Source organism: Astatotilapia calliptera, chromosome 7 (genome assembly GCF_900246225.1).
Source record: "Astatotilapia calliptera chromosome 7, fAstCal1.2, whole genome shotgun sequence".
NCBI lineage: Eukaryota > Metazoa > Chordata > Actinopteri > Cichliformes > Cichlidae > Astatotilapia > Astatotilapia calliptera.
The window spans coordinates 59,011,407-59,025,101 of NC_039308.1; the positions used below are offsets into that span (position 1 = coordinate 59,011,407).

Sequence of the window (13,695 nt, forward strand, 5' to 3'; positions counted from 1 at the left end):
CTGATATAGCCTACGAGAGCAAAGGTGGCAGTTGGTCATCTGGTTTCCATTGATTACATATGGTCCATACGTGGGATTTAGATTTTCAGTGCAATTCCAGGCATTTATGTTCTTTGCAAAGCATCAGTGTTGGAGTTGATTAAAATTCACCTTCTAAAAATCAAGTGAAACCCAAAAAAACTCTCCAATGCATAGAGACATAAACTCCAGATGTATTCCAGATGTATGTCAATTAGAGACAGGTAGAAAATTTGATCCCCAGCAGTCCTCAACCGCCACTGCAAAATGTCTGTATTTCTACCTACCCTATGAAACCCGAAGCCTCAGTGGAGTCTTCAGATGTGACACTGTTAACGTGGGTCAAACCCAAACCACAATATTATATTTTAACAGTACAAACATGTGTGAGGCTGTTCTATAATTTGTTCATTGTAGAAGGTAATTTTGAATTCTGGAGGTTGGTGGTATCGTAATCACTAACCAGGTGATCTGATCTTGTTTGAGCAGAGATTAATCGAATGAGATTTTTTTTGACTGCATTCTCGGACTATCCCAGTCTTTCCATCTCAGCTGGAAGACGGACCCCTCTCATGGACAACATGATTACTCAAAACCTGCTGAGTAGCAAAATCTTTTGTTTCTTCTTGTCTAGGTACAACTTTGATAACATAAACATTTGTGCTATATCCCGCCTCAGCTACATTACTTTACATTGCTACTGCGCTTTAGCGGCACTGAACTAATTTTGTTATACAGACAGCTAAGCAGCGGTTTGATTTGTGGTTCAGATGAGAACAGCTGAGTAGTGTGCTCTCTTTCAGAGAATAGACAGTAGCTTGTACGAGTAGTCAGCATCATCTGCTGGACTCCTGCCACCTCTGAGACCTACTGGCAGATTGGTGTCCAAGGGTCTGCGCTTTTCAACATTTTGTTCAGACTTTGTTTTTCTTTAAAATAAATTAGGGACACAAAAACCATCTTTTTGCATGCAGATTCCTGATAAACACTGGCTGGTGCTCACAGAGCTGCCAGGCCAGTTTAGAAACCTCAAACCCCAAACCAGGTGTGAATTACATCATGCAGTGTCATGGAGCCCAATAAAATTAGTATGGATAGGCAGGAAACTTGAACAGACAAACACTCTCTCTTCAGAGTGCAACAATTTGCCAACCCTGCGCTTTTTTATTAGTGCTGCCTCCTCCTGCTTACGTAATTCAAGTAAATGAAAAGCAAATGAAAGCATGCCCACTCATGCCTGTAAGAATGTCCAATGTTTTTGTTTATTTTTCAACTTTTTACTGCTAATATGAGCAATCGAATCTCCTGTCTGCACCTCCAGCAGAACCAAAATGGATGCCAGTACTGCTCTGTCAGTATGACCCCCACTTACCAGCCCTCTCCTAATGGCCAACCCCTGCGGACCTTCGGAGACGTGCTCCTCAGAGAGTAATATTCAGTCTAGTACGGCTGGACCAACAGCCGAGTTGGTTTTGCTATAGTTGTCTAAATGTCAATAGTGAGATCTGAGCTGAACATAAATCTGATGTTAACTTTGTATCTGCTCAAAAACCTTGTTTACATCTTACATTTTCTCTAGAACTATTGCAAGCAAGCAAGCATATTGGACTATTGTTTGATAAAATTGTCAGAAAAAATGTTGCTATACAAGTCAGACTTAGATTTTGTGCAAGGATGAGACTTTGATTGGGGGTGGGCATTTATCTGTAGGCTAGGGAACACACTCATCTTCCACAAAACGTAAAAGAGCAATTAATAAATCAACAGTGTTGCCACTTGTCATGCTGCACAGTGTATCTATCATCACTTTTCATTTTTGAGTGAAATGAATTAGTATCGTGATAATGCTGTCATTTACAGAACACACGTGTCTGTGTGGGAAAAACTACTTTTATTTAGGCTAAAATTTGTGAAACTGAAATGTAACAACTGGACTGAACTTGTGAGGCAAAAGCTCATTTTGCACAAAATTATACATTTTCATCACAGTATCAGTCAGACTGATCTGTTGTTGTGACATGACTGTCATCATCTGTCCTCATCAAATAAAAGTGTCTATTGTTTCAACATTAGACAGTTTTTGCTATTTTATTCTTTCGATTTTGTAATTCTATTACAAAATCTATTAATTCTACTTGTCTGAAACAGGTAGGGTTAGGGTTAGAGAGACACTGAGTCTCAGTGGGATTACCTGTATAAATAAAGGTTAAACAAAAATAGAAAAATAAGTACTATATGTACAATAAGTACTATAAGCAACCAAACGTCAGAAAGGAGCTCATTAATGAGCTCTCCAGGGAACCTGTGTTTGCAAGCGTAGGTGTTTGTGGGTGTGGAATTCACAATGGGAAAAGAAACACACAGCATCTGTGAAGCTGTATGCAAGCAAGTCACCACCAGCATACAAGGAGAAAGTCCCATGTTTGATTTTTAGGTGACATTTTAGTGAAACTGATGGACACAACAGATGAACCAATGATATAAGATGCTAAGGCAGACAAGGAGTAAGATGAAAACGCTGTATCAACGAAGAAACGGTGAATACAAAGGAAGAAAAAGACGAAGAGAAATTAAAATCTTTGCTTTGCTTTCACAAGCATATATAAATACAGATTTTAAAAACATTTTAATGCCAAGCACCACAAATGTTCATTTTCTTCCATTGTCTCAGGACACATCTCTGTAATAGATTTCACAGTCTCTTATTCCTTGTCTCCTCTGCTGCTACCTAATCCACTATGTTACCCGGTGCCATTTTCTTGGTGTGCTTATCAGTTTGCACAGTAAAATGTGACCTCATGTCTCCTCCACTCAGATGAAGAAAAGACCAAACACAGACACAATTTTGTCTTTTTCTAAAGCATTTTGTATTAAATAGCTTTATATTTTGAGGATACATATGAGATTGTAAGCTGAGCCATACCACTGCAGTGCTGACACTACTGCTTACAGTGTCTTAGCGAGCGGGCAGTGTCTGTCACATTGCGTGGTTTATCGATTACTACGCTTGATGTCGGTTGTTTGTCTTAATAGTTAGGACTTCAAGCTGAGGCTTCAGGGCTACATAGCAAGAATCATCTATATACAATACCAGTCTCCAACATCTGATCCATCCCCAGATATTCAACATTGTGACATTCAGAGCAAGATGAGAATCCTACCTCCCAAAACTCAAGTCAGCAAAAAATTACCATTGCCGACGCTGGTCATGCTGCTGCAATGGCACACCCAGATTGACTGCCACATAAAGGTTTTCCTCCCATCTCGTCTCTGTGTCGTGAGATTTAGCTTCAGTTCAGTTAATTGCTCCAGCCCGCATTTGTTCTAACAGTTATTTTCCATCATCTCTGACACCGTCATGTCCAGAACGGAATTTCTCAAAGCTGCGAACTGTCATCTTTGTATTTAATGTCTCCACATCCACACATTCAAAGCTTCCTTTGTCTTGTGAAAAATGAAAGATTGCATGGTTATCAGACTGACTTCGACTTTTAATACTTCTGTAATTTATTTTAGAATTAGCCTCCACACTCTTTCAAACATGCAATAAAGCTTTTCTGAAAATGTATTACGGATGTAAATGTTTGGGGGCAGTCCTAATTTAGATTACGGGGAGGCCGTGTCTCCTTGGCCAAAACACTGAACCCCCAAATCTTCCGGATACGCCCATCAATATATCTGCTGCATGAATATCTTCGTTAATGGATGAAATGGGGTGGTAGTGTTTTGACAATTCACTTACCCTTTACTATCAGATGGTATTTAGTTATTTTTAAATAACCCTAATCACACTGAATGAATATTTAGTAGGCTACATGCCAGGAAATATGCAAATATATATCAGTATACGCTCACAATCCAAGAATGAAATTGGACAAAAATAGAAGCTTGAGAGGAAGTCTGATGACACTCTGATAACAATATTAGAGTAGATACAGATGTGGGTGTGGTGGCAGTGGTAATGGTGGCGGGGGTTGAAGTGGTGGCGTGATTAAGCTGCCTTTTAACCATGAACACCTGCTTCACAGTGACATCATCTTTAAAAGCCAAGGACATGCTGTAGTTGGTAGTGACTCATTAGCAAGATAATTTTCCAGGTTTTTCAGCCACCATTAGAGAGACAAACACATGTATGCATGCCCCTCCCCCACACACACAAATACTCAAGCTTGCACGCACACACGCGCACGAGTCACACATTTATCCTAACGAAGGACTCTGTGATGTCTTCCTCAGCTCCAAATGCAAAGATCATGCCATGTTTGAGTCAAAGGCACTGATGATACATCATCTTGCTGTGAGCACATGATCTCATGCAGATTGGTCTGGATTTGGATTAATGAAGCCATTAGACGCGAGGAAAATGTGTAAATATGACTCATTATTTTGTTGCTGTTAAATGAAAAAAAATAGCAAGCTGCAAAGACTGACAGGTGAAGGCATGGCAAGTGATAGTTGCACAGAAAATGTAAGACAGTGGGAAAGAGACTGAAGCTAAAATCTGCAAAAAGAGTGAGGATGGAACGCTTAAGCTAAAATGCATTTGTATTTGATTTAAGCCTCTTACGCCATGGTAACCATACCCACCATTACCCCCTCCCCCTCTGTTTTTCTCCAAATGACTTCAAAGAGTTGGAAGGCAAAAGTAGAACATTAACAGGAAAACATGGGATTCATGGGGGTGGAGAGGTGGGGTTGCATACTTCATAAAATAATCATGTTCACGAAATGTTCATAAAACTTCTATATATTAAACTAGAGGTTGAAGCAAATCACTATTTCTATTACTGGTTAAATTCTAGGCCGTGAAAAATACACTGTTTGTATCTTTGTTCCCAAAATTAGCAATGAAAAAATAACAGTTGTTTTAGGTTTTATTTAGAGACAAACAAATGTAATTAATTTCCCCAAACTTGTGATTCGCAAATGTGTTATATACAGGGATGAAATAAGAACAAAAATAAGAATGCCATTCAAATAACCAAGGCTCCGCTTTGTGTAGATTTACTTGTGTATTATGTGAATAAGGTCAAAAAAGATAATGAGTCAATAGGACCTTTGATAAATTTGGAGCCTAAAAATGGCATCCTTAAAAAGGTAGCACAACTGGAAACAGAGCAGTTCATGCTCATGAACTAAAAACAAACAAATGACTGTGCACAGTACGACTGCTGCCTCAGCAAGTCTAAGAAAGACCGACCAAACCCTTGGGCAAAATGTGATCAATGAACTTCAAGGTGTGGGTTCCTGGCACTGGACAAGGCTTTGCATTGTAATAATCCAAAACAGCCTTCATCCACTGCAGGGAATATTTATGATGAAGAAACAAAGCACAGCTCAGTGGAACAGCTTCTATGTACATTACTGTAAGATGATGCTTTGGATAAGTTTAATCACCATGAAGTTCTACTCCTATATATGAGCTTTATACTTTTATATAAGGTATATATAAGGTATAAAGCTCTCTGTGCCTGGAAGAAAGTGCTACCATGTTTTCTCTTATTAGCAGAAATTAATTAAAATCTCCCATCAATTGCTCACTGAAGCATATTCATATGCTTCTTTTAAAGTTTAGATTTCCAGCTGAGGACGTTTTCCATCCGCAAAGGGGAAATTGTAACCTGTAAAAATTTTCTGGTGCTCCAGGGAGAGAGGTGCTGCCTCTCGTGGATTTTGTTGCCTACTGGAAACAGTGTTAGGGTTATGTAAGGCAGATTACCAGACCACACTATCACACAACTGGTGGCTTCACTCATGAATCTGTCACACACAGATACACAGAGAAAGAGACAACACACACACACACATACACAAAAGCTGTGACACAATCAAACGCACAGACATTTACAGAAAGACTCTTTCTACATCCCTACTTACTGATATTTCATAATCAAAAAGTGAAGAGCCAACCAAAAATAAACACAAACCACTTGTTCCCTCTCGAATGTATAAAAAAACTACCTGAAAACAACAGAAACAAACCAATTAGCCTCCACAAAGGAGTAATGCAATAAACTACTCCTCACATGATTCCTCTAATATAATTAAGATTCGTTAGATTTGGCTGTAGTGCTGTGAATTTAAAACATTAATACCATGGTCAGAGCTTGGCTGAGTGAGCTGAACAGGTCACCGGTAGTCATGCAAACGATCTGGTCTATTGATTTGACATGATCCAGCAGTGCAGTTGAAATCCCACATGACTACATGCTGTGGATAAAAAATCTACCAGGACTGGTTTGTTAATGTGATTGCCTCTGTAGGATATGAGCCATGTTGGAGGCAGAAGCAGGCACGTTGAAATGAAATGTGTTTACTTCATGCACATTAGAGCACAGGGCTTATGTTATCCTGATAAACACGCCAGATAAAGTCTTTTTAGTGTTGTAGTTTATCCAGTTTCTCTCTGCTACTCTGGGCTAGTATTTTATAGTAGCTGTATGTTGTAGTCGTGCAACCCAGTTAGAAATAACAGTGTTTTCTTTATTATTCCTGCTATGTTTGGTGACACAGAGTAAAGCCTTACAGCAGCCACTGAAGGTTATATATCATAACATATGAAAATCATATGAAAAGTAGAAATACACCCAGATTTGTATTTGTAACCATTCCAGGAAAAAGATAATCCAAGTAGTATAAGAACTTTGGCCTTTGGAAGTGTACATACATCAATATATAGGATTTACTGTTGATGAATTTATGAACTATGAGGTTAGAATTCAAATAATCAGCTGTAAGAGCCAGTGGGGTCTATTATCAACAAATCCAAAGTCTTGTGTTAAATTATGCTGCAGGAATACAGGAATTTAAAGATGTAAAATGATTGACTATACAGATTAGAGCTGTGCACTTTTTGCAATAGCTGAAATTGCAAATATGTCTCCACTCTAAGAAAAACTACAACCTTGACGCCCCCATTATTGCAACTTATCAAGAAGTCAAAGGACTGTGAACCGGACACTTTCATTCCTGCAAACTTCTTTGATGATAGCACTAAAGAAATACATCCAGGACCATGACAGGCTGTACAAATTATGTAAATTAGGAGAAAATCAAAATGAATTTTTTATCTATTGTACATTTTATGATTTAAGAATGTTTACATTTAGTAAGAAGCTTAATTTTTTTAAAATATATATATATATAGAAATTTCATATATAGAAATTTCTTGTCTAAAGCTCGGAAAAGGTACCAATTGGTTTACTTAACTCTGGCCTTTGTTAGTGATGTCTTACAAGTCTGTTTATGCTGATCACATTGTTAAAACACATTATTATTATTTGTTATGTTACATTGTTACCAATACACATCCAGCATCAAAAGTAGGTTTACTGCACTCTCTTCACACAGTTCATTAAATTTACTACAAGATGTCTCTGTGTTTCTCATCTTACCGCCAATTACACTATAACAAGCTAAACTGTATATTTTAAACAACAACACCCTTGTACAGAGCACTGATTTAACGCTACGTGTGAAATAAGTTGCCTCTGCAAGAGTAACCCACCCACAAATATGCTTCTACAAGAAGAAACCGGGGCTGATTTGTCATACTGATTGTCGCAGAGGTCACATTAGAGGCGTTTGACACAACATCAATATCAGTAGGACTTCCGTAAATCTTTGTTCAGCAACGTGCCCTTGCCTGGGTTGGACTCAACAGGGCGTGGGCCTCACACAGAGATTGCGCAAAGCGGGTGACTGTCGCCACAGCTAGAGATCAGTCATATGCAATATGTTTTACAATTTGCCATTCTTTGCAATTTTCAGAAATTTCTAAAACGCGAGTCTTTTATTCCCTCTTCACCAAGTCGTCTCTCCCAAAAACATAAACAACCAGCAATGTTCAGCTGCAGCACCTACATGCGCGCAGTGAGGCAGCAGAAGGCCGAGCAGGTTATTCACAGTATCTATTACAACCTAGGCTGGGGATGTGCGTTTTTACTGCAGTCATCAAAGCAGCACAGACCGACATGCACGGCGCCTTTTCATATCAGCCCAGCGCATCCTCCATCGACCCCTCACTGTCACTTTACATACGAGCTCTTACCTGCATCCAGGAGGCGAGAGAGAATGGAAGGTGGATAGGGAAAACATCTCAGCCCTGTCCGCCATCTTCTTCCACAAATGACTCAGAGCGATTGCAGAAAATCACGGAGGGAGCGCAGTCCATTCACAATTACAGTGCACGGGACGAGACAGTGGACAGAGGTTTCTCTATCTGCGGCCCCACAGATGCCCCCCTGGCCGCAAGCCTTCAATCAGACAAGCCTGCTCAGCACCATGAAATCTGCAGTCAACCATCCACACAGGCAGGATAAGGAGGGGTGTCAAGGCAAATAAGACAAAAAAAAAGAGCTTCAGCGGCAGCGCGCAATAACGCGGAAATCTCTGTGTTCCCCGGTTAGGTCCTTGCGAAACATGAAGCGGGCAATTTGTATCCGCAGTCGGTGTTTTTCTCTCCAAATGTCTGCCGCTGTGATGCTGCCCGTGACACACAACAGATACGGGCCAGCAGTGCGGAGACAGGCAGAGACGGAGGAGGAGGGGGTGTAAAGCGGAGACGGTATAACGTCAGTGCTGATACCATATGAGCAGGCTGTGCTGAGTGGATGTAGTCAGAGCCTAGAGGGTCACACGGAGCAAAACAGATAAAACAGCGGCCATAAAGTTGTTAAGATGAAATTACAGTGAGTAAAATTTGCAGGCAAAGCAAACGTGCTTTTCGTGCCAACATCCGTGTGGACCAGCCTTGGGGAGATCCGAGGATTCCCCGGGAAAAGGCAGGGACTTCAATTCTAAGTCCTCGTTTTGTAACCGTGCCTTAGAATGGACTGGAGGACGCTTTTTAATTGCAAGGTTTACAAGGCCTATATACTGTAACGTCTCCCAGAAATAGTCATTTGGTGCCTCTGCAGTGTGGGTAAACACATTAAATGTAATTATATGAATTTTAATTTCGGGTCCATAACTTACCGGATTTCCATCGTGACCCAAATAAAAATGAGTTTAATAAAACAGAGAACATAGGTTTGTGTTTCAGTGAACTTCCATAAAACCACACTTTGAAGTGTTTGGCTATACTGCTTTATGATCAGACCTCCCGCGTAGCTGTTCACTGCATGTGGTGCTGAAACTCTCTCTCGGTAAACTGAAGTTTAGCATTTATACCACACGGTGACAGCAAAAGCTCATTGCTGAATGAAAACAGGGATTACCTGGAAGCACAATAAGAGCCATGATTAGAGCCCGGATTTCCTGTGTTTTTGCTCTTTGAGGTGTAGATGCTGACTGACTGAGAGGGCATCTGAGAAGATGAGAGTTAGGCCTCTTTAAGTGGCTTCTTCTTCTTTCACTGTTAGGTGTATATTTCTCATATTTAGCAAACATGTTTCTATTACTCTGTGCTACTTGTATGTTTTTGCTGGTTGTGTTTGAGTTCTGGGTGCTGTCTGTGATGACAGGCTGAGGGCACCAATCAGGAGGCACTATGAGGATATGGCCTGGGGCTGATTGTGAATGGCTTCTTCCTTCATCCACTTATGATTTCTGAGTGATATGATATTGATATTGATTTGTTTTACCTTTTTGTTTGTTTGTTTTACCCTAAAAGCATGCATATTGACAGAAATACAACAAGACAGGTGACTATATTGTCTAACATGTGCTATTGAGTCATTTTTGCTCAACCCCTGATTGCTCTTTTAACTCATTATATTTGTTATTATATCTATTCAATGTTTCTTAATTTCTAGATTTTATTTTTTTTGTTTCAATTTACAATAGATCCAATGCAAAGCTTAAGAAAGTTCTGAGTGAATTACACAATAAATTCAAACAGTTGCGTTTTTATTTCCATTACATGTGAATAGTTCCAATTCATGGATACACAAGCTCTATATAAAACATTTGTAATTACAGAGAGGGGGCATGTAAAAGGAGTTACGTTTCAGTGAAGGACCTTTTCATTCCTCAATGTCTTATTATATTGTTGTGAGCTATGAATAAGAAGAATGAAATTAACATATGTTCAGGCATGAACCACAGATGAAGTTCATTTTAATGGCCGTGTTTATAGCAGGAAATTGTTTTAAGCTATCTTCTTCTCTTCAATGGAGATGGGACCCAAGGTGACTTCTCCTTCCCATTCCAAAACTGAGAAAAGAAAGAAGAATTGTTTCAGTATGCATCATTGTGGGTTTTTTTTTTTACTTAAAAAATAGAAAGCATAAAACAATTATCTTTTTGTAGGACCAACTGAAATGAAACTTTCCCTCTACTAAAATGTTGCAATACTTATATTTTTTTAAAACACATACCTTCCTGCTGAGACACGTCCCGTGTCCCCCTAAACCAAGGGACCTGTTTAATTGGGCTTGTAGAACCCGTGGTTCCGCCACCAATATTTCCAGTTCCAGTGCCTGTAGTCCCTGTTCCTGTATTTCCCGTGCCTGTATTACCAAGTCCACCTCCAGTAGTGCCACTAATAATTCCAATACTAGTTTGCCCACCTGTTAAAGACTCACAGGAGCCACAAGCACCATCATATCCAGCAGCTTCTTTCCACCTTGGGAGAAATGGAAATGTAAGCAGTATCGCCACATCAGTTCTGGTCTAATGATCATTGATACATGTGTACAAAGGTAGACTCACCCACGGATGTAGGAACAAGCTCTGTGGTTACTGTCAATGACTTGGGCAACAGATGTTGCTCTCAAGTTGCAGGTAATGTACAGCTAAGAACAGGAGAGAATTTATGTTATTATTCTATGTAATAGTTCTACATTAGTAATGTTGTTGAAAATATAACACAATGCACTTAGTAACTCAAATTTGGAATTGCATACTTTTCCACTGTTAGCATTCTGGAACTTGAAGGATTCAAGCTGGAACTGAAGCTTGTTCTCTGCAGTGCGATCCAGGAACCTCGAAACAGATCCAGTGAGCCTACCATCAATCATACACCTGCACACAAGAAAACAATGTGAAATGACCATAGTAACCAGTAGCATAGGCATCTGTGATAATCAGGTCTTAATATACAAAACAACTTCAACAATCTCATCAAACTACATTACCCTTGCTCTATGAATGCATATCTGGGGCTAGAAGATGCATCAGCTGAAAGGGTAGCTACACATTTGTCCACATAAACACGGAGCTGCACATGGTGGTACTGCATGACAGAGACCTCAAAATTAATCTCGTCACCCAGGAAATACTGGTTGCTTGGCCTCTCATTTTTCCAGTCATCTGTGAAACAAGACATGACAATTCTATAATTCAAACAAGTATGTATTTTGAATCAAGGTCGCATACAATATAAAACACACTGAGAAACTGATCTTAAACGCACCAGTCATGAGTGTCAGGGTGAAGTACAGAAACTCTTGTGCCATCTTAGCCACAGATAATGGGACCCAGAGGGGTTCAAGAGCGAGACTGCTTACATTGTGCTTTCTAAGTGACAGGACATGTTTTACGAGAATGCAAAAAACTAAAGCAAGAATAATATATCACTGAAATATCCAGATTACATTTGGTAAATTCTAGATTACTAAAAATATTTAGGTCGTACTATAGAGCACATTAAATACTAATATAATTCTATTGTTTTGATGTCTTTATCTTAACAAATCTTCCCAATGTTTACGTACCTTTGGTAGTGACATTCAACAATTACAGCTGCTTTGTCGGTCCTAATCACAGGAGAATCACCCACAGGCTGGGGGTTGTAGTTCAGTGTGAAGGTGTAGATGAAGGAATCTCCAGTCATCTAGCAAAAATATATATACAAAACAAGTCAAATTATACATAAACCTGTTTTCCAGCTCTTGAATTAAATTTCAAAATAATGTAATATTTATTCTTCATACTTTTAATGTGCTCCCACAATTCTGCAGCTGAGCTTGATAAATCAGCACTTGAGCTGGCGTATCCTCTCCGACAACAGCGCATGAACCCAGGGTAAGGTCAGCCGAATTTATCAGCTGGCCAACTCCAAAGAAATCCTTTTTGACTTCCACACGAACAATGTCCTCCCTGCATTCAACAGCAACAGATGCAGCAGAAACAGGATATCTCAGCTGGAACGGCACATCAGGCTTAGGCTTGGGCTTAGGATCTTCAGGGTATTTCCATGTGAGTGGTTTTTCAAATATTTGTTTTTGTTGTTGGTGGTCTGGAGCCCACACCCCAGGCACAAAACCACCCTGAGCATCACAGAGTCCAAGCAAGGCCAGTGCCACAAGGCAAACAGTGGCACACTTCAGTAGCATGGTGCCCACGGTAGTTCACTGGGTGCTGTAAGGGAGCTGGAAATGCCCATCTGCTTTTATAACACAGTGAACTTGTTTACTTCCACTACATTCCCTCCCCTTCAGCTGGCCTCAGGGTTGATGAACATCAATTTTAGCTACTGAAATGACTGCACTTGCTAACTAGCAACTTTTTTATACATCTGGATTCAGATTCTTCAGTTTCTTAGTCATAAAATGTGACTGTGGAGCACACAGGCAAATCTTCTTCAATCATGGTTTCTTCAAACAAGTGAGAAAAGATATTCAAACAGGTGACAAAGATGCAGCAGAAAAACAGGACACAAAAGGTTATGTTGACCCTGGTTTAGGTGCCCTTAACATAGTAGATCAAAATCAATATTTTGCCAAAGCACCTTATGTAAAGGTCTGCAGATCAATATGGCTCTAATTCATAACAGATTAACCACCAACCACAAAATAAAAGAAGATATATGAGATATGAGAAAGAAAATGTTATTGAGCCATTCTAACACAAGGGAAGTCTAAAATCAAAAGGCCTTTATATATTTTTTAATAACAGTAACAGTGGGCAGGTGGGTGGGAGTTGTTGTTGTTATTGTATTTAAATCCAGTTTCCTTTAAAGAACATGTGAAAGTATGGATCCCAGTAAGGGACATTGGAGAAAAAAAATTGAAGAAGGATTTTTGCCATGCAGTCCATGCACTTTCAAGTCAGTACTGAGATCTGGTTCAAGGTTCAAGGTTCAAGGTTCTTTATTTGTCACATGCATAGTTATACAAGTATAACACACAGTGAAATGTAGCCTGACACGCTCCTCGACATGTGCAAAAATTGTGGGGGGGGGGGGGGGGTAGAGGAGGAACATTATATATATATATATATATATATATATATATATATATATATATATATATATATATATATATATAGTATATACATTGGGTGAATGTGCAGTAGTAGCAGCAAGCAGGTGAATTTTGTACATTAATATGAATAGACATCTGACTATTTTACAGGATAGACAATATAAACATATTTAAAATTAAAGGAATTGAAATGTACATTGTGCCTTGGTTTAGAGTGTCTGGAAGAGAGTCCTGTCTCAGTCAATTATAGATGATGTGAGAGGGCGGGTGTGTGTGTTTAGGGCACGGATGGCTTGGGGATAGAAGCTCCTCTTGAGTCTCTCTATCCTTGCCCGGAAGATGCGGAACCTTCGACCAGATTGCAGAAGTTGGAACAGTTTGTTGCCAGGATGGGACGGGTCCTTCAGTATCTGCGCTGCTGTAGTCCGGCATCTCCTGGTGTAGGTGTCCTGAAGCGGGGGGAGAGCAATCCTGCAGCAGCGTTTTGCTGTACGGATCACTCTCTGGAGATCTTTTTGGTCCTTCACA

The 13,695-nt window shown here is 39.7% G+C and overlaps 2 protein-coding genes across 3 annotated transcripts in view; both read right to left on the reverse strand.

The window, feature by feature from the left end:
* mapk8ip2 (mitogen-activated protein kinase 8 interacting protein 2) overlaps positions 1–8,594 on the reverse strand; it is a 27,844-nt gene extending 19,250 nt beyond the window's left edge. Inside the window, exon 1 of one of the 2 annotated variants that reach the window (XM_026176176.1) lies at positions 8,070–8,594. In XM_026176176.1, coding sequence (XP_026031961.1) covers positions 8,070–8,134 — 65 coding nt within the window. In that variant the 5' untranslated portion in view covers positions 8,135–8,594. The remainder of the gene's footprint in view (positions 1–8,069) is intronic. The other variant, XM_026176177.1, reaches the window with a different exon arrangement.
* Positions 8,595–9,847: 1,253 nt separating this feature from the next.
* Positions 9,848–12,348, reverse strand: LOC113026907 (zona pellucida sperm-binding protein 3-like). Its single transcript, XM_026176180.1, has 8 exons — positions 11,896–12,348; positions 11,677–11,795; positions 11,376–11,479; positions 11,098–11,272; positions 10,867–10,984; positions 10,673–10,755; positions 10,339–10,586; positions 9,848–10,174 (listed from the first exon to the last, which is right to left on the reverse strand). The coding sequence occupies exons 1-8, from the start codon at positions 12,295–12,297 to the stop codon at positions 10,110–10,112; spliced, it is 1,314 nt and encodes a 437-aa protein (XP_026031965.1). The 5' UTR covers positions 12,298–12,348; the 3' UTR covers positions 9,848–10,109.
* Between the last annotated feature and the right edge of the window lie 1,347 nt (positions 12,349–13,695).